This window comes from Cetorhinus maximus, chromosome 23, assembly GCF_964194155.1.
Source record: "Cetorhinus maximus chromosome 23, sCetMax3.hap1.1, whole genome shotgun sequence".
Taxonomy (NCBI): Eukaryota; Metazoa; Chordata; class Chondrichthyes; order Lamniformes; family Cetorhinidae; genus Cetorhinus; species Cetorhinus maximus.
The window spans coordinates 49980832-50008140 of NC_135901.1; the positions used below are offsets into that span (position 1 = coordinate 49980832).

At 44.7% G+C, this 27309-nt stretch overlaps 1 protein-coding gene and 3 long non-coding RNA genes across 8 annotated transcripts in view; 2 read left to right on the plus strand and 2 right to left on the minus strand.

The window, feature by feature from the left end:
• LOC144698296 (uncharacterized) overlaps nt 1-1604 on the minus strand; it is an 869665-nt gene extending 868061 nt beyond the window's left edge. The window contains exon 1 of one of the 2 annotated variants that reach the window (XR_013580490.1): nt 1511-1604. This is a non-coding gene — a long non-coding RNA (uncharacterized LOC144698296). The remainder of the gene's footprint in view (nt 1-1510) is intronic. The other variant, XR_013580491.1, reaches the window with a different exon arrangement.
• The window catches only part of LOC144698294 (uncharacterized), a 451035-nt gene that overhangs the window by 282611 nt on the left and 141115 nt on the right, over nt 1-27309 (plus strand). The window lies entirely within an intron of this gene.
• The window catches only part of LOC144698546 (uncharacterized), a 37905-nt gene continuing 13135 nt past the window's right edge, over nt 2540-27309 (plus strand). Inside the window, exon 1 of the mRNA XM_078570479.1 lies at nt 2540-3235. Within this exon, the coding sequence (XP_078426605.1) occupies nt 2714-3235 (522 nt within the window). The 5' untranslated portion in view covers nt 2540-2713. The remainder of the gene's footprint in view (nt 3236-27309) is intronic.
• LOC144698297 (uncharacterized) lies at nt 4115-5851 on the minus strand. The gene is made up of 3 exons (XR_013580492.1): nt 5730-5851; nt 5237-5536; nt 4115-4235 (listed from the first exon to the last, which is right to left on the minus strand). It is a non-coding gene; the product is annotated as an uncharacterized LOC144698297 (long non-coding RNA).

Sequence of the window (27309 nt, forward strand, 5' to 3'; positions counted from 1 at the left end):
TTAAGAGGACATGGAGAAGATGGTGGAATGGGCAGACAAGTGGCAAATAAAATTGAATTCAGAGAGGTGTGAAGTGATTCATTTTGGGAGGAAGAACGATCAGAGACAATAGAAAATAAAGGATACAAGTGTAAAATGGTGCAGGAGCAGTTGAACCTGGGGCTTTATGTGCACAAATCATTGAAGGTAACAGGGCAGGTTGAAAAAGCAGTGAATAAATCACGCAGAATCATGGGCTTTATGAATAGAGGAATTAAGTATAAAAACAACCAAGTTAGAATATACTTCAATAAAACACTGGCTTGGCACCAGGCACAGGATTGGGTCCAATTCTGAGCACCTTACCACAGGAAGAAAGTGAGGCATTAGAGAGTGTGCAGAAAAGATTCACGAGCGATGAGGAACTTAAATTAGGTTAGGTGAAGTTGGGTTTGTTTTCCTTGGAAGGGGAACCATTGTCTTGCATATTTTCTGGACTTTCTGTCTTCACTTCCCTCTGAAATTGTAGCCATTCAGTGGCGGGGGTGTTAAAAACTTGCTTCAAGGGCATTTGGGCAAGGCCAGCAATTGCTGCCCATCCCCAACTGCCCTTGAAGCAAGTGGCTTGCCACATCACTTCAGAGGGCCATTCAGAGTCAAACACATTTTGGTGGATCTGGAGTCACATGTAGGCCAGGCCATGTAAGATTGGCAGATTTCCTTCTCTAAAAGGCATTAGTGAACCAGATTTTTTTTAAAAAATGATAATCGACAATGGTTTCATTGTCACTGTTACTGAGGCTAGCTTTAAATTCCAGATTTATTAATTGAATTTAAATTGAACCGGCTGCTATGGTGGGACGTGAACCAAAGTCCCTAGAGTATCAGCTGGCCTTCTGGATTACTGGTTTAGTGACATCAGCACGATGCCACCGCTCCCCAATATGTATATATTTTTAAATTATTTTGTAAATAGTTTAATATTAGTCATTATTTTGTTTCATGTGGTTTCTAATATGAGTTTCAGACAGTTCTGTGCCAAGTGGACGAGGTGTTTAAAGGTCATTCAGTTCTCCCTTTGCATGTTAATGTTCAGTCAAGACACAGAGAATAATGTCCTCCTCATTCAGTATCAATGGCACTTAAATGGACAATCCCCACTTCCCTTCTTTTGGATGCATAGGTGGTCTATACATTCAGGTTACTGCATAATTTGATTGCTAATTTGATTGAGTGCCCCAAATTTTAATTTACTGCCCCAATCTCTACACTGTAGCACAAAATGACCATTTCTCATTGGGCAGGCAATGGCGAAGCCGTTTCCCAGCATTCCCCGCGATGGTGAATGTGACCTATCCAGGCCGCTAGCGAGCGGTGCGCAGGCGCAGTGCCGGACAGTGTTTGGAGCATGCGCAGTGTCAGTGATGGCGATTGGGCGAGAAGCTTTTCGGTCTTCTCTGCAGCCGGTGAGGATGTGGATACGCGACGGGAGCAATGGAGCCGGCGGCTGGTCGGGAAGGTTTTTAAACACCTGGTGAAGGCCTAAAACCCCGAGCAGAGACCTGCAGGTCCTGGGTTTGCAGCTCCGGGGCTTTTAACCGAGACTAGACGCAGATTAACGGCCGCCATCTTGTTTCAGAGGGGAGCAGGGCGCATGGGCGCAGGGCTTGATGACGCCACAGTGGGCGGGGCTTCAGCGTGTCTGTTCCCAACCGGGTCCAAGTGCCCGGATAATACCTAAACTGGACAATAGGTTTTTCAGCAGCTTTACCCACTTTCAGGCGACAGGTGATGTTTGAAGCGGAGAGAATTTCACAGGCCTTGTATATATTCAGAGCGAGAGGTTGCAGCCCCTGTATAGTTACCTGAAAGGGATGACCCTCAACCTTTGGTGACACTGCTGTCCCATTCTCCGAATCTTTGTCTGACCAGTGTGGAGGGGGAGTGGGTAAGTCAGAGAATCTTCTCCTGAAACTGTTCATGGGCCAGGTTGAAACATGAATTTGTAGATCCAGGATGGGTGACACACATGGGGGTGGTCACACTGGCTGCCAATCTCTCTTCCATGGTCTTGTCCGTGCCCGGGTGTCCCTGGAGAGGGAACATGCGGTGTCCATCGGTATGCTTGATACCTCCCACAACCAGTGGGCACCTCAGGGTACAGAGTGTCTCATAGACACTAGAAAAAAACATTCTGCTTCAGTTCTGAAGGTTCCCTTTGCTTTTATTGGGACTTTGTTGCTGATTTGAGCTTCTTTTAGTTTGATTGGACCACATGTTTGGGGAAAGAATGTCCCAAAGAAACTTGAATTGTCTGTTTTGAATTTCTATCCTGTACTTACAGTGATGGTTTTTGTAAACTCCTATTACAGGGGAGAAGAGGGAGATGATTTGCAGACGGGAAACTCAAACCAAACATCACATCAAGATCTGACCGCGTCACTCGATTCATTAAGACTTAAATATCATTGGACATTGACTGTGAAAGGAGATATATTTGTCTGTTCCGTCTGTGGGTAAAGATTTGAAACATCAGTGTGACTGGAAAAGCACCGAGACACATACACAGTGAGTGTGTTCCAGTGAACTGACTGCAGAAGGAGCTTTAACCTGTTACACCACCTGAAACAAAGATTTCACCATGCACAGCAGGGAGAAACTGTGCAAGTGTACTGTGTGTGGACAAGAATTCAACTGATTATCCAACCTGGAGAGGCACAGGAACATCGACACCATGGAGAAACCGTGGAACTGCGGGGATTGTGGGAAGAGATTCAGATCCCCCTCTGAGCTGGAAACTCATCGACGCATTCACACTGGGGAGAGACCGTTTATCTGTTGTGATTGTGGGAAGGGATTCGCTCGACTAACGAACCTCACTTCACACCAACTTGTTCATTCAGATATGAGACCTTTTAAATGTTGTGACTGTGAGCAGAGCTTTAAAAGCAAAAAGAATCTGCTCATACACCAGCGAGTTCACACTGGGGAGAGGCCATTCACCTGCTTTGACTGTGGGAAGGGATTCGCTCAGTTATCCAACCTGCTGCGACACCAGAGAGTTCACACTGGAGAGAGGCCGTTCACCTGCTCCAAGTGTGGGAAGGGATTCACTCAGTTAAGTACCCTCACTTCACATCAACTTGTTCACTCTGACATGAGACCTTTTAAATGTTCTGACTGTGAAAATTGCTTTAAAAGCAGAAAGATTCGGTTGATACACCAGAGAATTCACACTGGGGAGAAACCATTCACCTGCTCCAAGTGTGAGAAGGGATTCACTCAACTAACCCAGCTCACTTCACTCAGCGTGTTCACTCTGAAAAGAGACCTTTTAGATGTTCTGACTGTGTGAAAAGCTATAAAAGCAAAGTGGATTTGCTGACACACCAGCGAGTTCACACTGGAGAAAGGCCATTCACGTGTTCCATGTGTGGGATGGGATTCATTCACCCATCCCTCCGGCTGAAACACCAGCGAGTTCACACTGGAGAGAGGCCATTCACCTGCTCCGTGTGTGGGAAGGGATTCAGTCATTCATCCACCCTGCAGACACACCAGTGTATTTACAAGTGACTGCAGGGGTTGGATTCTGCTGTTAATCACATCTAGGACTGAACCATGTTCATTCTGACAGTTGGGGTTTGTTTTTGCTGATGTTAATAATCCCAGTAACTGGGCTGGAGTTTAATATTCTGGATAAAGGTTAAATAAATCAGCTTAGTGTCAAATACACAGTGCTCGAGTCCATGATTTCTCTAAGAACAGAGGAGACTGATTGATGTTCTGTTAAGGACTTTTCTGGCCTTGGTCCTTCTCTCCTTTTTTAATGGAAGATGTGCATTTATATAGCACCATTCACAGCTTCAGGATGTTCCAAAGTGCTTTACAGGCAGTGAAGTCTTTTTGAAGTGTAGTCCCTGTGTAATGTGGGAAATGCATGTCGGACCAGCCGTGAGCTTGGTCCAAACCATGGAGTCCCTCATCTTGCAGGAAATCCACCCCAGCCACAAGGACGAGGTTCTGATGGCACCGCCCCGGGTGTCTCAATGGGATCCACGAGGTCGCTGGACATAACACGTCACCCAAAAGTGATTAATCCCAAACAGCAGACCCCCAACAAGGGACTGGTGAGGAGTTTCCCCTCTCACAGACAACAATGGGACTGGCGAAGAGTTCGTGTCTCATGGTTTTGATCCCTGGAAAAGCAAAAATAAGCCGTGCGAGGCCATGAAGACCCCGACACCAACAACGAACTGGTCGTGTGTGGGTCAAGACTCCAGGTACAGAGTGACAGAGAAACACAAACAACAAACTGGTCCTGTGTGGGTCAAGACTCCGGGTACAGGGTGACAGAGAAACACAAACAACAAACTGGTCCTATGTGGGTCAAGACTCCGGGTACAGAGTGACAGAGAAACACAAACAACAAACTGGTCCTGAGTGGGTCAAGACTCTGGATACAGGGTGACAGAGAAACATTAACAACAAACTGGTCTTGTGTGGGTCAAGACTCCGGGTACAGAGTGACAGAGAAACACAAACAACAAACTGGTCCTGTGTGGGTCAAGACTCTGGGTACAGAGTGACAGAGAAACATTAACAACAAACTGGTCCTGTGTGGGTCAAGACTCCGGGTACAGAGTGACAGAGAAACACAAACAACAAACTGGTCCTGTGTGGGTCAAGACTCTGGGTACAGGGTGACAGAGAAACATTAACAACAATCTGGTCCTGTGTGGGTCAAGACTCCGGGTACAGAGTGACAGAGAAACACAAACAACAAACTGGTCCTGTGTGGGTCAAGACACCGGGTACAGGGTGACAGAGAAACATTAACAACAAACAGGTCCTGTGTGGGTCAAGACTCCGGGTACAGGGTGACAGAGAAACATTAACAACAAACTGGTCCTGTGTGGGTCAAGACTCCGGATACAGGATGACAGAGAAACATTAACAACAAACTGATCCTGTGTGGGTCAAGACTCCGGATACAGGGTGACAGAGAAACATTAACAACAAACTGGTCCTGTGTGGGTCAAGACTCCGGATACAGGATGACAGAGAAACATTAACAACAAACTGATCCTGTGTGGGTCAAGACTCCGGGTTTTGGGTGACAGAGAAACACAAACAACAAACTGGTCTTGTGTGGGTCAAGACTCCGGGTTCAGGGTGACAGAGAAATGCAAACAAACTGGTCCTGTGTGGGTCAAGACTCCGGGTACAGGGTGACAGAGAAACACAAACAACAAACTGGTCCTGTGTGAGTCAGGACTCCGGGTACAGGGTGACAGAGAAACACAAACAACAAACTGGTCCTGTGTGGGTCAAGACTCCGGGTACAGAGTGACAGAGAAACACAAACAACAAACTGGTCCTGTGTGGGTCAAGACTCCGGGTACAGGGTGACAGAGAAACACAAACAACAAACTGGTCCTGTGTGGGTCAAGACTCCGGGTACAGGGTGACAGAGAAACACAAACAACAAACTGGTCCTGTGTGGGTCAAGACTCCGGGTTCAGGGTGACAGAGAAATGCAAACAACAAACTGGTCCTGTGTGGGTCAAGACTCCGGGTACAGGGTGACAGATAAATGCGAACAACAAACTGGTCCTGTGTGGGTCAAGACTCCGGGTACAGAGTGACAGAGAAATGTAAACAACAAACTGGTCCTGTGTCGGTCAAGACTCCGGGTACCGGGTGACAGAGAAATGCAAATGCCAATATGGATCGTCCAGCTCACCAACCACAACACCCGGGTGGAGACCTACCCAAGAAAGAGGGGAATTGAACAATCACAAGACCCCCCAGTACAAGCCAGAGAAACAGATTCTGGAAACTTAACCACACAAAACCCATCATTACTCTGTAATCACTGGTTGGATGAAATATTTAAACCAGAAAGTGTCCAAGCCATAGAAAAGGAGTGCCTTAATCTGAATCAAACAATTATTCACATTGCCAAATTAGTTAAACCCATAATAATACCAGATAAGTTCCGAAACAGAGGCTACATTTTTTAGCAGTGTGAAATAACACAATGCACAAAGCCAGACATAGAGAGAAATTCCATAGAAAAATCACACAAGACGACTTTTCTGATTACTCAATTTCAGATAGGCCACCTTCACCGCACAGATCAGATTGGATTCCTCCAGAGAATGAAATGAACACTGAAATATCTGACTTCATCAAAGCAACTCAGGAATCGAGAGAATCCCTGATGTAAAGGATAAACAAAACCTCATGAGGAGAGAAAGACAAGCGATCAGAGAATTAAAAGTCAATACAGATATTGTCATAAAACCAGCAGACAAAGGCAGTAACATAGATATGGACGGACAACAAAATCTTATTGAAGCAAACAGACAGATTACTGCACCAAGTGAACTAAGTCCATGTATCAATAGAGACAAAAAGAAGTTAAGAACAGACTAACAGAACTTAAAGATTCCAACTACATGAATCGAAAACAGATGGAATACCTAAAGGGACAGCAGCTGCAACCAAGGACATTTTACAAAATACATAAACACCTGGACACCTGATGGTATCATGAGAAATCCTCCAAATTTCAATCATTACAGGCTGTGGCAGTGAATCATACAGAATGGGAGAACACACTGATTCATTTTTGAACCCCACCCCCCAGCTCAATATTACCCCAATTACATTAAGGATACTTACCGCTCAGAAAAATCCCTCACCGCACCCTCCCGACAGCACACTCTTCACAATGGAAATTGAGAGTTTGGAAAGCAACATAGAAACAGAGGGATTCCAGTCATCCAAAACATCTTGAATAAATTTCCACAATCTCATGGACCAGGCAAAGCCATAATCTGATTATTATATCTGGGACTAACAAAAAACAACTTTGAATTCAGATGGAGAATACAATCTTCAAATTAAAGATATAGCCACTCGCAAAAAATTTGCACACCCCTGCCCCTCCCCCCATGTTAATATATAAATGTGTGGGGGATGGGAAGAGAGTGTTTTCAAAAAATATTCCAAGCTACCATTATGTTATTACAGATTTCTGGATGATACGTGAGGAGTTTGGTCCCACATGGAGACAGAACTGGAGGAATCTGTACAAACAATCACTATCTATCAAAATTAAAGTCACAACAATGTTAAGAAGCATGAACTTACCTGTCTCTCTCTGATGTTTTCTGGCTGGAGACTGAGGACTAGGAGTTCCAGCACATGTCCAGAGTGGGACAGGCAGCGCAGGCTCAGGAGAAGAGATTGAACCATTGGGAGGTGTGCAGTTGTCGAGGCAATCTGAGTCAGAGCAGATTTGAGGGATGTGAGAGGCTAGATTCTTGAAAGTGGAGACCCTTGTGCGGGAGATGGAGTTTTCACGAGATTGTGTGACTCCCAGTGAACACTGACATCTGGGTGGGTTGCTGAGAAATCTGTGGGAACTGTCTTGGTTGTCTGCTATTTAGTGTGCAGTGCACTATGTTTGACCACAGTTGCCTGTTACTCCATATTTTTCTCATGTTAATTCTGAATGTTAGAGTATAAGATAGATATTGCCAATTGTTTTACTTTTCTGACTTTGTATAATAAAGTTTAACTTGTTTGTTTAAAACTGTGGAAGTTTGTAATTTTATTCTCTTAGTACTTGAGATTTCAAATATTGTCTCCTTTAAACAAAAAGTTACTAGTCCCTAACCAGATTGAAACAATAAATACAGAAATAAAATGAATTTCTTAGACACCACAGAGTTCAAACTAACACAAGATAACACAAAACACATTAGCAACAAAGGTTTTCTTCAAACCAACAGACATGCGCACCCTACTACATGCCAAAAGACAGCATGCTAAACACACCTTCCATGGATTAGTGAATTCACAACTGCTGCGATTCCATGGTAATTGTACAGAACAGGTAGATTTAACCGTGTAGTCAATACCTTATTCACTGTGTTGTGGCAGAGGGCATACACAAAAAGGTTCCTAAAACATATCAAATCCAATTTTTGGAAAGATTAGACAACCTTCCAAGATTAAATAGATTAGGCCCCAAAAATACCACTTATTATGGGATATTGCAATAAGTTCTGACATATAAAGAAAGTAATTAAAACTAATTTTGAAAACTTAAATGAAGGAATCGACTCACTAAACCAATATAATAACAGCCTTTAGAAGGAATAAAAACCGAAAGGATCTTTTCGTTAGCAGCAAGGTGAGCACACAAACCACACCAAATTGTGGGAATAGAAACTGTATAACATTCAAGCACTTAAAAGTCCTGAAAACAAGACAAAAAATCAACACAGGGCAAACACCTCTATAAACCACAGAATCACATGTGAACAACAATGTTGTCTATATAATCCGCTGTAAACATTGCAAAATCGGATACACGGGTGAGACAAGGAACAGATTAAGAACTAGATTCACAGAACACCATCGTGACATTAGACGGAAGAAAGAACAGGAAGCCATCAACAAGCATTTTATTGAATATGGACGGGACCCTTTTGAAATGACAAGACTGGAAACAAATCTAAATTGGTTTACATTGCAAAGGAAGAGCAAAGAGGGACAGTGGATTCCAAATTTAGTAACAATGTCACCAAAAGACTTAAATTAAAGAAAGAAATAACAGCGTTCATAAAGAAAACTGTTAATCTGTTTATTAACTTGAATGACTCCCATTCTGGGAGGTTTGGTGAGATGGGAAAGAGCTATTCACACCTCCAGGGAAACCACTGTCAATGAGTTTACCCTAGTGGAAATACGCGTTGGATTTCAAATGTCGTCACATGTCTGGGTATGTCTTTTTGCAATTTACTTGAAGCCTCCTAGAGCTTGGCAAATATTGCAGTTGTAAAAGGTCAGGTGACCTTTAGCAGCTATTTTTAAGGTTCCTTGCGCCCATTTAAAAGAAATGTTAGTTTCTTTTACAAAATCTACCTCATCACAACACTACATTCATGACAAGATTCTCCCTCTTCCAGTCCTTTAAGTGGGTGACTTAGGCTCTGGCTCAATCCCACACTTCGCTCTAATTCTACCAAATAACACAGCTCACAACAACAAAACATCTTTCATGATTTTATTAGTCATTTTGAATGTTCCAGATGTGAATGTGGTCGTGTGGCCGAGCAGTATATGGTACTGGAGTGAGGATCTTGTCTCTTTGGAGGTGTGGGTTTGAATCCCACCACTACTAAAGTTTTGGGTGGTTTGCTCTGCTAGGTTGTTCCAGAAAGTTCTTCATGTGGGCAAGGGGCAGCTGAGCTGTGCAGTGTTTCATTCTGGTAGGGAGAATGAGGAGAGACAGTAAATTACAGGTGACCAGGAAAGGGTGGGGGAAGGGCACAGACTGGACAGACCGAATACCGTTTTTCTCTGTAACACTCCATGTCCATTCTATCATCCTTCCCAAGTAGTTGTGGCCGAGTGGTTAAGGCGATGGGTTTGAAATCCAGTGGGTTCTCTTCACACAGGTTGGAAACCTGTCAACTCCTCTTCTCATCATTCCTGATTATAACCAATTGCAGAATTAGTTATCGGTTAAATGGAATAAAAACCATCCAAATTCCGTGTTTCTTATTTCCATTCATCCCAAACATTCATGAAATTTGCAGTCTGAAATGGAACAATAATTGGCCAGGTTGGTGACATCCTTGTTTTCTGGGTGTTTGTCCCTCCTTAGGCCTCTGTCACTCTCGGTGCATATGTCTGTGTGTGTTCCTCTGTGTGTGTCAATGCCGTTCAGTTGCCTGAGGGGTGAACATATTTTTACCATCACAAACTTTATTCACATCAGTTGTGTAGCTTCATAAAAAAATGTTACAGAGAAAAAAATATCCGGGTGAAATATACAAGAGGAGTTTGTCTCTTTCTATGTATGGACTACTACAACAACAACTTATATTTATATAGCAGTTCAACATGAACATCCCACAGGAGAATTATGTAACAAAATATGAAACTGACCCACATAAGGAGACATTCGGTCAGATGGCCAAAAACTTGGTCAAAGAGGTAGGTTTTAAGAAGGGTCTTGAAGGAGGAAAGTGAGATAGAGAGGCGGAGAGGTTTAGGGAGGGAATTCGAGAGCTTGGGACCTTTGTAACTGATACCACGGTCACCAATGGTGGAGCCATTCTGATTGGGAATCTACAAGGGGCCAGAATTAGAGGAGCAGAGATATCGTGGGGTTTGAGAAGGACACAGAGATAAGGAGGGCGAGGGCATGTAGGGATTTGAACACAAGGATGAGAATTTTAAAATAAAGACATTTCTTGACTCGGAGCCAATATGGGTCAGCAAGTACGTGAGAGATAGAGGATTGGGACTTGCCATGAGTTAAGACACGGGCAGCAGTTTTGGATGATTTATGGAGGGTAGAAAACTAGGTCAAAAACTAACAAGCAGGACTTCAAATGTAGTAATCTCTGGATTATTCCCAGTGCCACGTGCAAGTAAGTACAGAAATAGGAGGATAAGACAGATGAATGTGTGGCTGGAAGATGATGCAGGAGGGAGGGCTTTAGATTCCTGGGACACTGGGACTGGCTCTGGTGAATATGGCACCTGTACAAGCCGGACGGGCTGCACCTGAACAGAGCTGGGACTGAGTTCATTGCAGGGTGTTTTGCTAGTGCCATTGGGGCGGGGGCGGAGGCTTTAAACTAACTGGACAGGGGTGTGGGAACCAGGAGAGAGCATTAGAGAGGAATATCAGGATGCACAAAATGCGGGGAGAGACCGATAGCATCAGAAAGTAGTTAATAGTTGGAGTCGGAGTAAGGGAGAAAGTCATAAAGACTAAATCAGGGTTAGTGTGCATGTTTGTGAATGCATGGAATATAGTAAATAAGATTGGGGAGTTACAAGCGCAGATTGCCATGTGGAAATATGATGTTGTGGCGATAACAGAATCCTGCCTCAAGGAAGGGCAGGACAGGGTGTTAAATATTCCCGGGTAAAAGATGTTCAGAAAAGATAGAAAGGGAAGAAAAGGTGGAAGGCTGGCAGTATTGGTTAAGGAGAGCGTTGCAATGCTGGAGAAAGAGGATGTCCCAGAGGGTTCAAGGACAGAATCAATTTGGCTAGAGCTAAGGAACAAATAAGGTGCAATTACGTTCTTTGGTGTCGATAGACTACTGGGAAGCATGCAGAGCAACAAATCTTCAGGGAAATTAGAGATGCAGACATCATAGAGTAATTATAATGGGGGACTTTAATTACCTGAATGTAGACTGGGACAATGGTCGTGTCAAGGGTGGAGAGGACCAAGATTTCCTAGAGTGTATTCAGAAGAATTTTCTACAGGAGTGTGTGTCCAGTCCAACAAGAAAGGATGCACTGTTGGGCCTGATTCTTGGAAATGGGGTGGGCCTGATTCTTGGAAATGAGGTGGGCCAAGTAGATCAAGTGTCAGTGGGGGAACATTTAGGAGACAGTGATCATTGTATAGTAAGATTCAGGATGATGTTAGAAAAGGACAATGTGCAATCCAGGGTAAGAATTATTAACTGGGGGAGAGCAGACTTCAATGGGGCAAGAACGGAGCTGGGTTGGATAGACTAGAACCAAAGGTTGGTGGGAAAAACTGCAGCTGAACAATGAGCTACCTTCAAAGAAGAAATGGTTCATGCACAGTCAAGGTATAATTCCTCCAAAGGGAAAGGTAGGGAAAACAAATCTAGAGCTGACTGGATGAAAAAGGAGATAGAAATCAAGATTAAGTAGAAAAAGTGTGCTTATGACAGGTGTCATGTAAAAAATACAAAAGAGAACAAAGCTGAATACAGAAGGTTCAGAGGGGAGCTGAGAAAGCAAATAAGAGAAACAAAGAGGGATTATGAGAGAAGACTGGTAGCCAAGACAAAGGGGAATCCCAAAGTCTCCTATTGAGACAAAAATAGTAAGAGGATGGTCAAAGGAAAATAGGACTGATCAGGGACTAAAAAGGGGATTTGCACAGGGAGGCAATAGGCATGGCTGAGGTGTTAAATGAATACTTTGCACCTGTCTTTACCAAGGAAGCAGATGCTACCAAGCCCACGGTGACAGAGGAGGAAAATTTGTCACTAAAAGGATTCAAAATTGATAAGGAGGAAGTGTTGGATAAACTGTCAGTACTTACGGTTGTCAAGGCACCGGGACATTGAAGGAAGTAAGAGTGGAAATTACAAGGGTATTGGCCATAATCTTTCAGTCTTCCCTAGGCTCAGAGGAGGTTCCAGCGGACTGGAGAATTGCAAACATTATGCCTTTGTTCAAAAAAGGATAAGCCCAGCAATTACAGACCAATCAGTTTAACTTCAGTGGTTGGGAAGCTTCTAGAGATAATTATATGGGATAGAATTAGCAGTCACATAGAAAAATGTGGGTTGCTGAGGCAGAGCCAGCATGGATTTCAAAAGGGGAAATCATGTTTAACTAACTTCCTGGAGTTTTTTGAAGAGGTAACAGGGAGGGTTGATGAGGTTAATGCTGTTGATGTGGTGCACATGGACTTTCAAAAGGCATTTGATACAGCGCCACACTTATTGCTCATGGAATAAAAGGGACAGTGGCAACGTGGATACAAAATTGGATGAGTAATAGGAAACAGAGGGTAATGGCCAATGGATATTTTTAGGGCTTGAGGAAGGTTTGTAGCATCTGCGGCTTCTGTGCCGTAATAATTCTGTGATTCTGTGATTGACACATCACCTGTCCTGCCATCCTTAATGTGTTTTAAATAATTACTCAATTATATTAATCACCTATTTATAATGCTTTCTAATATATTTATTAACTTTACCTCCAATTTGAATACTATTTTAAACCTTAAGAATAGAATAGGCCTTAACCACACACCAGTTACTCACCAAACAGCTAGCTCCTTTCCCTGTAGTAGAGAAGAACCAATTCCAACAGTGTGAGAAAGATAAAAAAAGGAAATGAACATCTCCTCCCTCCACTTCACCAAACTCCCCCTCCCACCAAACTCCAAGTATGCACTCGTTTGCCTTAGCTGCTCTGAAGAGGCCTGTATTTATAGCCAACTAAACAGGGTCTAGAATAACCAGATTCAACCAGTTAGCGAATTAACTACTCAGCTCTCACAACAGAGAGTGAATTTACCCTGTCTAAACTGCAAGAAAACAAGAACTTAGCCTGCTTACACAGCACTTTCCTGTTACTGCTAAGGGAGTAAAGGTTATTGGGGGTAGGCTCCTTGTGGAGTTGAAGCCACAATCAGATCAGCCATGATCTTATTGATTGGCTGAGCAGGCTCAAGGGGTCGAATGGCCTACTCCTGCTCTTAATTAATATGTTTAATACAGTATGTTTGATACAGAGCTGAGTTATTTGACTTATAATCACAATATTAACCCCTATAACTGGGCTTGAGTTTATTCTCAGCAGAAACAGACCCCAGTGAACATGATTCAGTCCTGGATGTGATTGACAGCAAAATCCAATCACTGTAGTTACTTGTGAACTCGCTTGTGTGTCAGCAGGTGGGATGACTGAGTGAATCCCTTCCCACATTTAGAGCAGGTGAATGGTCTCTCCCCAGTGTGAACTCGCTGGTGTGTCAGCAGATGGAATGACTGAGTGAATCCCTTCCCACACTCAGAACAGGTGAACGGCCTCTCCCTAGTGTGAACTCGCTGGTGTGACAGCAGGTGGAATGACTGAGTGAATCTCTTCCCACACTCAGAACAGGTGAACGGCCTCTCCCCAGTGTGAACTCGCTGGTGTACAGTGAGGTTAGATGATCGCCTGAACCCAGCCCCACAGTGAGAACACCTGAATGGTCTCTCATCAGTGTGAACACGTTGATGGAACATCACTTCCCCAGAACTTTTAAAACACTTCCCGCAGTCTGGGAATTTCAAAGGTCTCTCGTCAGTGTGAACTCGCTGATGGGACATCAGGTCTCTGGAGCTTTTATAGCACTTCCCGCAGTCTGGACATTTAAAAGGTCTCTCCCCACTGTGAGTTCGCTGATGTTTCAGCAAGTGGGATGACTGAATGAATCTCTTTCCACACTCGGAGCAGGTGAACAGCCTCTGGCTAGTGTGAATTTCCAGGTGATTCCGCAGGTTGGATGAATCAATGAATCCCTTCCCACAGTCAGGGCAGGTGAATGGTCTCTCCCCAGTGTGAACTCGCTGGTGTGTCAGCAGGTGGGAGGAGGTAGTGAATCCCTTCCCACACTCAGGGCAGGTGAACGTTCTCTCCTCAGTGTGACTGCGCCAATGTGTTTCCAGGTCAGATGGGTAATTGAATCCTTTTCCACAGTCTCCACATTTCCATGGTTTCTCCCCATTGTAACTGCATTTATGTTCTGACAGGCAAGATGATCGGCTGAAGCCTCGTCCACACACAGAACACGTGTACGGTTTCTCCCCACTGTGAACGGTGTTTTTTCCTTCCATGTTCAAAATCCAACGACATTCAGGTTACGATAAATTGGGCGACTGCATCAGATCCTGATGTGATGTTTGGATTGAGTTTCCCGACTGCAAATCCTCGCCTTCTAACACCCTGTGAAATTGATTTAAAACAGAAAAAAGGGAGTGAGAGAGAACTCACAAAAACACAAAGGCAGGTTGTGAAATTGAGCTGAATGAATCAGGTAATTTGTGGGGCCGGCACAGGGAAAAGGGACTGTTAAAGCTGATGGATTGTCATAAAAACCCAACTGGTTCACTAATGTTCTTCAGGGAAGGGAACCTGCCACTCAGTCTGGGTATAAGCAAAACTCTGGCTTCTATGGGAAGAGTGAAAGAGAGATAGAGGCGGGAGAGGTACCAGGTAAAGCAGAGGGATTTTATATATCTGGAACTTGACCAGAACTTTGACAGAATTTCCCAAACCCTCAACCTCCATCACATAGCAGGACTAGGGTAGCAGGTGTATGTGAACACCATCACCTCCAAATTCCCCTCCAAGTCACACACTGTCCTGACTTGTCTGACATCCAGTACGAAATGAGCAGAAATTTCCTGCATTTAAATATTGGGCAGATTGAAGCCATTGTCCTCAGTCCCCACGACAAACTCCACTCCCCAGACACTGACTCCATCCCTCTCCCTGACAACTGTCTGAGACTGAACCAGACTGTTCACAGCCATGGTGAAATATTTCACCCCAAGATGAGCTTCCAACCATACATCCACATCATCACTGACCTACAAAGGGTTGGGGTTAAGGAGAACCTAAATTTTAAGCTTCTGATCCTTTCAAAACCCTCCATGGTCTCACCCTTCCCTATCTCTGTTATCTCCTCCAGCCTCACAACCCTCTGAGATATCGTCACTTCCTCTAATTCCATATTCCTGACTTGAAATTTTAATTGCTCCAGATTTGATCACAACAGCTGCACATTTCCCCTAAAAAGATGGCGGACACACGTGCGCAATGCTGCACATCACCCCCAGTAGGGAGGAGGTGATGGATTAATGGCATTGTCACTACACGAGTAATCCAGAGGCCCAGGTTCAAATCCCACAGCAGATGTTGGAATTTGAATTTTATAAAAACCTAATTCAAAGTCTAATGATGACCATGAAACTATTGTTGTAAAAACCCATCTGGTTCGCTAATGCCCTTCAGGGAAGGAAATCTGTTGTCCTTACCTGGTCCAGCCTCGATGTGACTCCAGAGCCACAGCAATGTGTGGTTGACTCTGAAATGGCCAAGCAAGACACTCAATTGTATCAAACCACCACTGAGTCACAAAAAAGGAACGAAACTGGACGGACCACCCAGCATCGACCTAGGCCCTGTCGACCCTGCAAAGTCCTCCTCACTAACATCTGGGGGCGAGTGCCGAAAGAGCTGTCTCACAGGCTAGTCAAGCAACAGGCCAACGTAGTCATCCTCACGGGATCATATCTTACAGATAATGTCCCAGACTCCACCATCGCCATCCCTGGGTATGTCCTGTCCCACCGGCAGGACAGACCCAGCAGAGTTGGCAGCACTGTGGTATACAGTTGGGAGGGAGTTGCCCTGGGGGTCCTCAGCATCGACTCCGGACCTGATGAAGTCTCACGGCATCAGGTCAAACATGGGCAAGGAAACCTCCTGCTGATTGCCACATACTGCCCTCCCTCAGCTGATGAATCAGTGCTCCTCCATGTTGAACACTACTTGGAGGAAGCACTGAAGGTGGAAAGGACACAGAAAGTACTCTGGGTCAGGGACATCAATGTCCATCACCAAGAGTGGCTCGGTAGCACCACTACTGACCGAGCTGGCTGAGTTCTAAATAACATAGGCGGTGAGGGAACCAACAAGAGGGAAAAACATACTTGACCTCATCCTCACCAACCTGCCTGTCACAGATACATCTGTCCATGACAGCATCAGTAGGAGTGATCAGTCATTGTGCAGACGAAGTCCCTCCTTCACATTGAGGATACCCTCCATTTGCTGTGTGGCACAACCACTGTGCTAAATGAGATAGGTTTCGAACAGATCTAGCAACTTAAAACTGGGCATCCAATAGGTGCTGTGGGCCATCAGTAGCAGCAGAATTGTACTCGAACATAATCTGTGACCACATGGCCCGGCATATCCCCCACTCGACCATTATCATCAAGCCAGAGGATCAACTCTGGTTAAATGAAGAGTGCAGGAGGGCATGCCAGGAGCAGCACCAGGCACACCTAAAACTGAGGTGTCAACCTGGTGAAGCTACAACACAGGACGACTCGCAAGCCAAACAGCATAAGTAGCAAGTGATAGGCAGAGCTAAGTGATCCCACACCAATGGATCGGATCCAGTCGTGAATGGTGGTGGATAATTAAACAACTCACTCGAGGAGCAGGCTCCACAAATATACCTATCCTCAATGATGGAGGAGCTCAGCACATCAGTGCAAAAGATAAGACTGAAGCATTTGCTACAATCTTCAGCCAGAAGTGTCGAGTGAATGATCGATTCACAAATGCCAGTCTTCAGCCAATTCGATTCACTCCACGTGATATCAAGAAATGGCTTGAAGGCACTGGGTACTGCAAAGGTTATGGGCCCTGACAATATTCCGGCAATAGTACTGAAGACTTGTGCACCGGAACCTTCCGCACACCGAGCCAAGCTGTTCCAGCACAGCTACAACGTTGGCATCTACCCTACCTGGCTATGTGAAAAATTGCCCAGGGATGAGGAGAAACTTCTTTAGCCAGAGAGTGGTGAATCTATGGAATTCATTGCCACAGAAGGCTGTGGAGGCCAGGTCATTGAGTGTATTTAAGACGGAGATAGATAGGTTCTTGATTGGTAAGGGCATAAAAGGTTTCGGGGAGAAGGCGGGAGAATGGGGTTGAGAAACTTATCAACCATGATTGAATGGTGGAGCAGACTCGATGGGCCAAATGGCCTAATTTCTGCTCCTATGTCTTATGGTCTTCTAATTCTCTTTAAAAGGAGTTACAAAAGCCATCACTCTCAGGACAGGATAGAAACTCAGAATAAACAATTCTAGATACTATGGAACATTTTTCCTCTCTTGTTCCCCCAAAGCCTCTAATCCATGTCCCACACACTCTCCCTCCTCCCTGTGCTGAAATCTAGTGAGAGTTTTGGACAACTCTTTCAGTATCTTTTTAACAAATTAGTACAACTGGAGATAACAATATTTCTGATCATTCACTTCAGTCATTACTCGTGACAAGTCATTTATCTGAAACCCCCTGACTGACCATACAGAATAGCAGACGTTAACCTTGTGTTCAAAACTCACAGTGTGGAGATTTAATGAGTGATCGTGAAGATGGTTTCTCCAAACCTCCCAGGGTTTCCTTCCTTCCTTCTCTCCCTCTCCAAACCTCCCAGGGTTTCCTTCCTTCCTTCTCTCCCTCTCTAACTAAGTTAAACCTGGGATCAGTCTCACGGCCCATTCTGGTTCCTGCTTCTCTTCCTGATGACTAATTAACTCCAATTAAACACTGAGAAGGCTGAAGGCACTGTTTTCGGTCCCTGCTCCAATCTCCATTTCCCAGATACCAACTCCATCCCTCGCCCTGGGAACAGTCTGAGATTCAACCTGTCTGTCCACAACCACATTGTTACATTTGATCTCGAGATGAGTTTCTGACCTCATAACTGTGCGATCATCGTCTGTTTCCACCTCCGTAACATCACACGACCTCACCCTGTCTCCGTGCGTTTGCTGCTGAAACCCTCATCACTGCTGTTGTTACCTCCAAACTTTATTATTCCAACACACTCCTGGCTGTTCTCCCACATTCAATGCTCCGTAAACTTGGCACCATTGCTGTCGGTGTCTTCACTGGCAGCGAGGCCCATTGCCCTAACACCCTCTGCTTCCTGACCTGCCTTGGCTCCCGGTGAAGCAACAACTTGATTTTAAAATTCTCATCCTTGTTTTCAAATCCCTCCATGGCCATGCCCCTCCCTATCTCTGTAATCTCCTCCAGCCCCACAACCCTCTGAGATATCTGCACTGCTCTAACTCTGGTCTTGTACTTTCCCTATTTTAAATGTTCCACCATTAGTGTCCGTGCCTTCAGTTCCCTCGACCACAAGCTCTGAAAATCTCTTCCTCCATCTCTCCATCTGTCTACCACACTTTCCTCCTTTAAGACACTTGAGTATTGATTAAAAAATAGACATTCTGTCAAAACTTTTTAATCTTGTACACAACAGGAAATCAAGAATACCAAATTTCAGTCAGTCAGCCTCGTAATGCGTCTCACTTCCCCTTGCTGGAAGCTACATATATTCATACACGAGGACCTGTCCTCTGCAGACAGAAGGAACATGTCCAGGCTTGGGGCCTTGGGTTGAATTAAACAAAAGCACGGTGGGGGGGGGGGGGGGGGGGGGGTGATCGCTCCCTGGTGTATTCTCCATGGCAACGCCTTAACCAATCAGAGCTGACTGGCCAAACCAATCATCACCCTTTCCTCGTGCAGCATAAATTGTCGTTCACTTTGAAATTTGGTTTTCTTGCATCTGTCCGGATGAGTGCAATGTGAAAACCTTCAACAGCATGTCTCTTTTTTAAGCAATGCTTAAATTCTGTACGAATGAGTGACTATGGGTTTACAATTCTATTGTTGCTGATCTACAGGTCCCGGTGACCGCACATTTGATGAATGTCTCCCTCAGGCCGTGTTGTCACCTTATACAAAATACGCATGCGCCCTGTAGTACATTACACACCCCTCCTTGGAATGGTGCGCGCATGCGCATTGCTGCACTTGCCGCTAGAAAGATGGCGGTCGCGCATGCGCCCATCACTAAATTGACCCGATAAAGATGGCGGCCATTAATTCAGGCCTTTCCCCCGCAGCGCCAAGCAAACGCGAGACCGAAGGTTCCTTATTGAGAGTTTGGGGCCGACACCGTGAGTTTATGAAGCTTCCCAACTCACCCGCCAGCCCTCTCTATGTTCACGGGTTGGTTTTCGGCACTGAGTCCGCATTTGGTCTTTCTAAAATCTGCATTTTAAATCCGCTCGCTCGAGCTGTCTTCCCGTCTGGCTCCACCGGCTGCGCATGCTCCAACTCAGTGATTGACAACTTCATCGGACCAATAGGAAGAGCGGCTGACTGGCGGTGAATGAGGGGGCGGAGCGGAGTGTGAAGCATGCGCAGTGTGAGTGTAGGAGCCGGGATGAAGGATTGAAAATGCAGCCGGTGAGAAAGTGGCGAGTGCAGGAGAGGAATGGTGCCGGGGGGTGGACTAGGAGGGTTTACAAACACCCGGTGTAGGACTCCAAACCCGGATTAGAAACTCTGTCTTTGTTTCCACAGATGCTGTCAGACCTGCTGAGTTTCTCCAGCATTTTTGTTTTTGTTTCAGATTTCCAGCATCCGCAGTATTTTGCCTTTATCTTAAAAACTCCCAGAGCCGAATTTACACCGGGTGTTTGGAAACTCCTTTTAAGAAAGGGAGGATTTACACACAGCAAACTCAAACCAAGAGATATGTCTGTCTTTTAATTTCTATCCTGGACTAACCTGCTGAAACAGTGAATTCACACTGGGGAGAGGCTGTTCATCTGCTCACAGTGTGGTAAGATGTTCAGGACATCATTCCACTTGCTGAGATACCAGCGCATTCACACTGATGAGAGACTTTTTTAATGCCCAGAGTGTGATAAGTGCTTTAAAAGGTGTGGGAAACTGATACCCCATCAACATTCCCACACTGACCAGAGACCATTCAGATGTTCTTACTGTGGGACTGGGTTCAGGCAGTCAAAGGACCTTATTCGACAGGTGCAGTCACACTGGGGAGAAACCATTCAGCTGCTCTAAGTGTGGAAAGAGATTCACTCAGTTGCCCCATCTGCAGACACCAGCTGATGAGGTCTTTTAAAGTCACATGGACTCAAAACATTAACTCAAGTTGACAAGTAACTACAATGATTGGATTGAGCTGTTAATCACATTTTGGACTGAACCATGTTCAATGGTCTGTTTCTGCTGATGTTAATGAACTCCACCCAGTTATAGGGATTAAAATACTGGATAAAAGTCAAATAAATCAGCTTTGTGCAAAACACAATGTGTGTTGAGTCTTTTTCATATCTCTACAGAAATGCTCTCCCTCTCCACTGTCTGTTCCATTCTCACCTCCAACAGCAAGTGTGAGGAGCTCATGGAGCTTCTTTGTCACGAAGATTGAGTCAATCCGATCAGCTGCTTCCCTCCCTTCCCCTAGCCCACCGGGTCAACTGTCTCGAAAGCTCCCCCCATGTCTGAGCTCTGAACTCAGATCTTTCTCCAGTTTCCTATTTCCCTTCATAGCCCCTCAGTGCTCATCTTGCCCATGAAACTCGCCTTCTGCTCCAGTGACCCTATTCCCACTGAATTGCTGACCATTCAACTTCTCCATGTTTGCTGATATTATTTTGATATGATGCTGATATGATGTTTTTTTTCTCTCTCTTCTGGTACTGTTCCTCACACCTTTAAATCCACCATCATCATCCATCCCAAAAAAAGGATCTATCCTTGATCCCTCCTATTTCTCATCTACATGCTACCACGAGGTGACATCATCCAAAAGCACCGTGTTAGTTTTCACATGGACACTAACAATGCCCAGCTCTACCTCACCACCATCCCTCTCCATTCCTCCACCGTTACTAAATTATCAAACTGCTTATCCTGCATCCAGTACTGAATGAGCAGAAATTTGCTCCTTTTAAGAATTGAGAAAATCAAAACCATTGTCTTCAGTCACCAGTACAAAGTCCGTTCCCTAACTCCCGAGCCCATCCCTATGAAGTAACATTGGGATATGTTGTCCTATGTTTGTCAAGCCAGGAATCTTTGATCCGAAGTGATAGAGAGAGGAGGGAGAGCCATTCCTATAATATTCAATACGTTTCTGAAGATTTTTTAGGGTTATTAGACAGTGATTTCTTACAGATCTCTCCACCCTGAGAAGGGAATGCAGAGTCATATGGACTCGAACCATTAGCTGTATTCCTCTCCACAGATGCTGTCATATATGCTGAGTTTCTCCAGGTATTTTTGTTTTTGTAAGGGAATGTCCTTATTGACTTCTCGCAACTGATTTCTGACCAACTTCACTATTTCTCAGCTACCAGCTGTTTGCCTAATTTCTTGATGACAAACCGTAGATAACATACTAAAGATACTAGAATGATCAGAATCAGCAACACAAACCATTGAGCTACCACCAAGAATAAATGTGAAAACTTTATCCACTAAATGTGATAACTATCGACTGAGATTCGTCCTCCCCACCTGCAGATCATCACACACAATTTTAAATTATTGGCATGTCGTAAATACATCTGGTTCAAACAAAAGTTCATGCATGAACTTTAAAGATTCTCCAGCTCTCTGTTCACCTGCATCCACCTTGTGGATATTTTCTACATCCAGATTCTATTTCCCTCTTCACTTTAATTTTACTCCCTCTGATAGGTACTGGTGTGTTTAATTCTATCCTGATATTTTAAAAGTCAGTTTCTCTATGGAGTGTGTGTTAATGTCTTGATGATTTAAAATGTCTCATTCAATTTTCCACAATAATCACTTCATGTTGTTCTGTTGTTAAGTAGCTGAGTATGTCTGGGACCTGTTCTTCAGTGCAGGGTCACCATGCATTTCCACATGGCGATCTGGGAGGGATGGATCTGGCAGCTGGGTTAAATTGAGAGTGTGGGGATGGCAGATTAAGTCGTGGAACTCAATAGGGAATTGGACCAAAAACAGCAGCATGTCCAGGGAGAAGGTGGGGGAGAGGGACCAGGTGAGTTTATTCCAGAAGAGTAAGATGTCTCCCTTTTCAGATGGAGATGAAGAGAACTTGTTTAGATTTTTCAGAGGGTCGTTAGTCTGACGAATTTTCTCCAGAAAGTAGCGGAGGCTGGGTCATTGAATTTATTCAAGGCAGTATTAAACAGAGTTTTGATAGACAAGCGAGCCCAGGGCCATGGGTCGCGGGGGGTCGCGGGGGGTGGCGAGGGGTTGGTGGGGGTGGGGGGGTGTTGCGGGGGGAGGGGGCAGAACGGACAGACAGGAAAGTGGAGTTGAGACCACAAGATCAGCCATGACTTTATTGAATGGTGGAGCAGGATCAAAGAGCTGAATGGCCTCTGTTCCTCTGACCCGGGCTGAGTGGTCTATATGTGTTGTTCTTGGCTCTGATTTTATGGAACTGTGAGGGGCTCGAGCGACAAAATGGTCTATTTCTGCTGCTGTTTGTTATGTTTTTATTCAGCACCAATACCACTCAAGGCAATAGTTGCTATCATATTGCCAGCAGTGGCGTGTTTGAGTGGTCAAAGGCGCTGGATTTAGGCTGCAGCCTCTATTGAGTCGTGGATTTGAATCTCATCACTGCCAAAGTTTCTGTTGGTTCATCCTTTCAGACATTTCATCAAATCCCTTAGGATAGGCTCGGGGCATTTGACCTATGACGTGGTTTGTCTTGGTAGGAAGAACAAGGGAGGCTGTAGGAATTGTAGGGTGACTGGGAATAGGCGGGACTGAATGCTCTCATTCTCTGCTGTAACCATTCCATGATTTTACATGAACAACATTTACACCAGTGTGAGGTCTCCAGTCATGGCTGAGTGATTAAGGTGATGGATTCGAACTCCACTGGGATCTGCCCCCGCAGATTCGCATCCTGCCGATTGCGCTGCTCAGTGTTCCTTCCTTTTGGTGCCTCCAGAATTAATTATTGGCTAAATGGAGTCAGAACCTTCCAAACACTCCCATCTGTTTTTCCTGTTTCACTTCTGTGTTCCTTCTTTCCTGGTCATCCGTAAGCATTCACAGAAATAAACAGGACTAGCCAGTTCAAAATGCTTTCACTACAAGGGCAGGCTAGAGGCTAGGAATCCTGCGATGAGTAACTCATCTCTTGAGCCCCCAAAGCCTGCTCACCATCAACAAGCACAAGTCAGGAATGTGATAGAATACTCCCCACTTGCCTGGATGAGTGCAGCTCCCCCAAAACTCAAGGAGTTTGGCACCATCCAGGACAGAGCAGCCTGCCTGATTGGCACCCTATCCACAAACATTCACTCCCTCCACCACTGATGCACAGTTGCAGAAGTGTGTACCATCTACAAGCTGCACTGCAGGAATTCACCAAGGCTCCTTCGACAGCACCTTCTAAATCCACGATTTGTGCCATCTAGAAGGACAAGGGCATCAGTGAAGGTTCACTACAACAAACACAGAAAATGCTGGAAAAACCCAGCAGGTATAGCGGCATCTATGGAGAGAGAAACAAAGTTAACATTTCGAGTCCATACGACTCGCCTTCAGAGTGTTCCCCTCTTTGCACAGAGCAAGATCTTCTCAACAGAGACTCTGTCTCCTTTCATGGAATAAAAGGGACGGTATAATGTGGATTAAAAATTGGCTGAGGGATAGGAAAAAGAGAGTAATGGTTAATGGGTATATTTCGGGCTGGAAGAAGGTTTGTAGTGGAGTTCCTCAGGGGTCGATATTGAGACCCTTGCTTTTCTAATATATATAAATGATCTAGACCTTAGTATGCAGGGGAAAATTTCAAAGTTTGCGGATGACACAAAACATGAACTGTAAACTGTGAGGAAGGCAATGTATAACTTCAAAAGGGCATTGACACGTTGGTGGAGAGGGCAGATAGATGGCAGATGAAGTTCAATGTGGAGAAGTGTGAGGTGATACACCTTGGTGCTACGAACATGGAGAGACTGTATAAAATAAAGGTGTGTAGGAGCAGAGAGTTCTGGGTGTATATGTGCAGAAGTCATTAAATGTGGCAGGACAAGTAGATAGAGCTGTTTCTAAAGCATACAGTATCCTAGGCTTCATTAAGAGGGGCATAGGGTACAAGAGCAGGGAGGTTATAATGAATTTATACAGGGCACTGGTTGGACCTCAGCTAGAGTATTGTGTGCAGTTTTGAGCACCACACTATAAGAAGGAAGTGAACACATTGCAGAGAATGCAGAAGAGGTTTACGAGATGGTTCCAGGGATGAAACACTTCAGTTATGAGCAAAGATTGGAGAAATTGGATATGTTTTCCTTGGAAAGTAGAGGGTTAAGAGGAGACTTGATAGAAGTTTTCAAAATCATGAGAGGTCTGGACAGAGCATATCGGGAGAAATTGTTCCCACTCATAAATGGACCGAGAACGTTTTTAAGTGTTTTGCAAAAGATCCAAATGTGAGATGAGAAAAAACTTTCACACAGTGAGTAATCAGGGTTTGGACTGCACTGCCTGGAAGTGTGGTGGAGGCAGGTTCAATTGAGGCATTCAAGAGGGCATTGGGTGATTATTCAAATAGAAACAATGTGCAGGTTTATGGGGGAAAGGTAGGACATTGGCACTAAGTTAGAAAGCTCAGAGAGCCGGTGTAGACACGATGGACCGATTGACCTCCTTCTGCACCATACCATTTCTGTGATTCTGTGAACAAGCATCTCCCCATCATCACCACCCACCCTGCGCATGTTTGGAACACTGGGTGGCAAGGCGCATGCGTACCGGTGGGGATAGGGGACATTTAGCATCGCGGGGAATGCTGGGTAGAATAGCCACCATTGGAAGTTCCCACAGGTTTATAATTATTTATTGACTGTTACTGAGGCTAAGCTTGCGCCCCCTAGCTTCCTGAAGCAGCAAAACGCATGCTCCCTGCAGGGAGGCCAGCGCACAGGGCAGAGCCTTTCCATGTACTTTGTGCCCTTCTGATGGAGATAGGCTGTATTAACGCACACTTAACATTGTGGGTAATAGGGATCACCATTTATGCATTCAAGGGTGTGAAGGATAAAGTATCATAATCATTGAAAACTAAAGTGGTTCATTGTATTATTTTAAATCTTCTCTTTCAATATGTAATTATGTTTATCTAATTTTAATTCCAAACTCAGATTCATGGCCACAATTTGCTTCTTTCTCCAACCCCCTGAACTCCATCTCCCAATATAATGTTGGCGAGTGATTGTTGATGGTTCTGGAAACCAAAAGGAAGAGAGCTCAGAGGTCAGAGGACCAAGAGAGCAGCGAGTTCTGTAACAAATCCCAGGGCTTGAGGGCTGAACCTGAGTTGACCTGTCAAGTGAGTCTTTGGGAAACCCTGGTTACCAATTTATCTTTTCAACTTAAACCTGCTGTTTCACTTTCAGTTTTACACAAATTTCTGACTTGACAGCACGGTTGCAGCATTTACCGTTGTTCTTCCTGTCTCAGTTGGAAATTAGCCTTCTGTTCCATGTCCAGGAGATCTGAACCATGGAAGAGAGCGGCTGGGACACATTTCTTACACACTTCAGGATTAACCCACACGGGGGCTTTGCTGTCAGTGAAGAGAGATAAGAAAGACCAAAGTGCTGTTTGTCCCTCTCAGTGTGACCCTGAGGGACTTTGTCCAGGTTGAAGTTCTGTTCCTGCTGTATGATCCACGACCCAGGTTGTCCTTTCTGAGCTCCAGCCAGGTGATGTTAAACACCCAAGTGGGAAAGACAGAAATCTACAACAAAGTGTTAAATCAAAGCTGATTTGTTTGACATTTTGTCCAGAATATTAAACTTCAGGCCAGTCACAGGGGTTAATAACATTAACAAAATTCAGCCCTGGATGTGATTAACAGAAGCAACAACAGTAGAATCTAACCTCAGTAGTCACTCCTGTGTCAGCAGCTGAGATGACTGAGTGAATCTCTTCCCACACACAGAGCAGGTGAACAGCCTCTCCCCAGTGTGAATGTGTTTGTGTGTCAGCAAATCCATTTTGCTTTGAAATCGCTGCTCATGGACAGAAGTTTGAAAAGATTCCTTATCAGTGTGAACAAGTTGATGTGTATTGAGGTGGGATAACTCTTCTCAAACAGGGAGCAGGTGTACGGTCTCTCCCTAGTGTCAGTGCGCTGGTGGACCCTGAGTTCACATGATCGCCTGAACCCAGTCCCACAGCGAGAGATCACGTATGGTCTTTTGTCACTGTTGTTGGCACATCAGCTCCACAGAACTTTTATAACACTTCCTGTGATCCAGGCATTTAAAATATCTTCCATCGGTGTGAAATCACTGATATGCCAACAGTAAATCCCTCCCCACACATGGGGCAGATGAATGACCTCTCCCCGGTGTGAACTCACTAGTGTTGTAGCAGGATGGACAATCGCCTGAACCTCTTCCTGCAGTGAGAGCAGATGAATGGAGTGGAACCGGAGTGAATGCACTGGTGAAACATCAGTGACTGTGGGTTTTTAAAGCTCTTGGTACAATCTAAGTATTAAACCCCCTCTCTCTCTAGTATGAATTCACTCATATGTGTGTGTGGAGGTTGCATGGACAAAGAGATTAGTTAGGGCTCAGACAAGGGGGATGTTTGTCTCGGTGGACTACTGGAAGGGAGAGAAGCAGTAGATGCAGCTGATCATATTGTCTCAATCTTAGTGAGAATGAAGCTCCATGTGTTCCTCACACGTGTTGTTGGGTGTGAAGATGGAGGAAACATGGGAGACGGTCATACAAACATACGAACTAAGAGCAGGAGTAGGAGAGCCCTTCAAAAAAAATTAACTTGTCTTCAAGATAAAAAGAAAGACTTGCCATAATGTGTGTAACACAAAGCTGGTTTACGTGATTTTAACACACTGTCGTGAATATAATTCATATGTTTTAGAATATAACTTTTAGTTTTAGGAATTAAAGTTTCAAATGTAAATAAATGGGAGCATAAGGTTAAGAAACTGGTGAACACAAAACTGGTGCCAATGTGGCTGAAGATGTGGGAGAGGGAGAGGAACTGCCTTGTGTTCGAGATATTAAAAGACTCAACACCGTGTGTTCAACACAACCTGATTTATTTCACTTT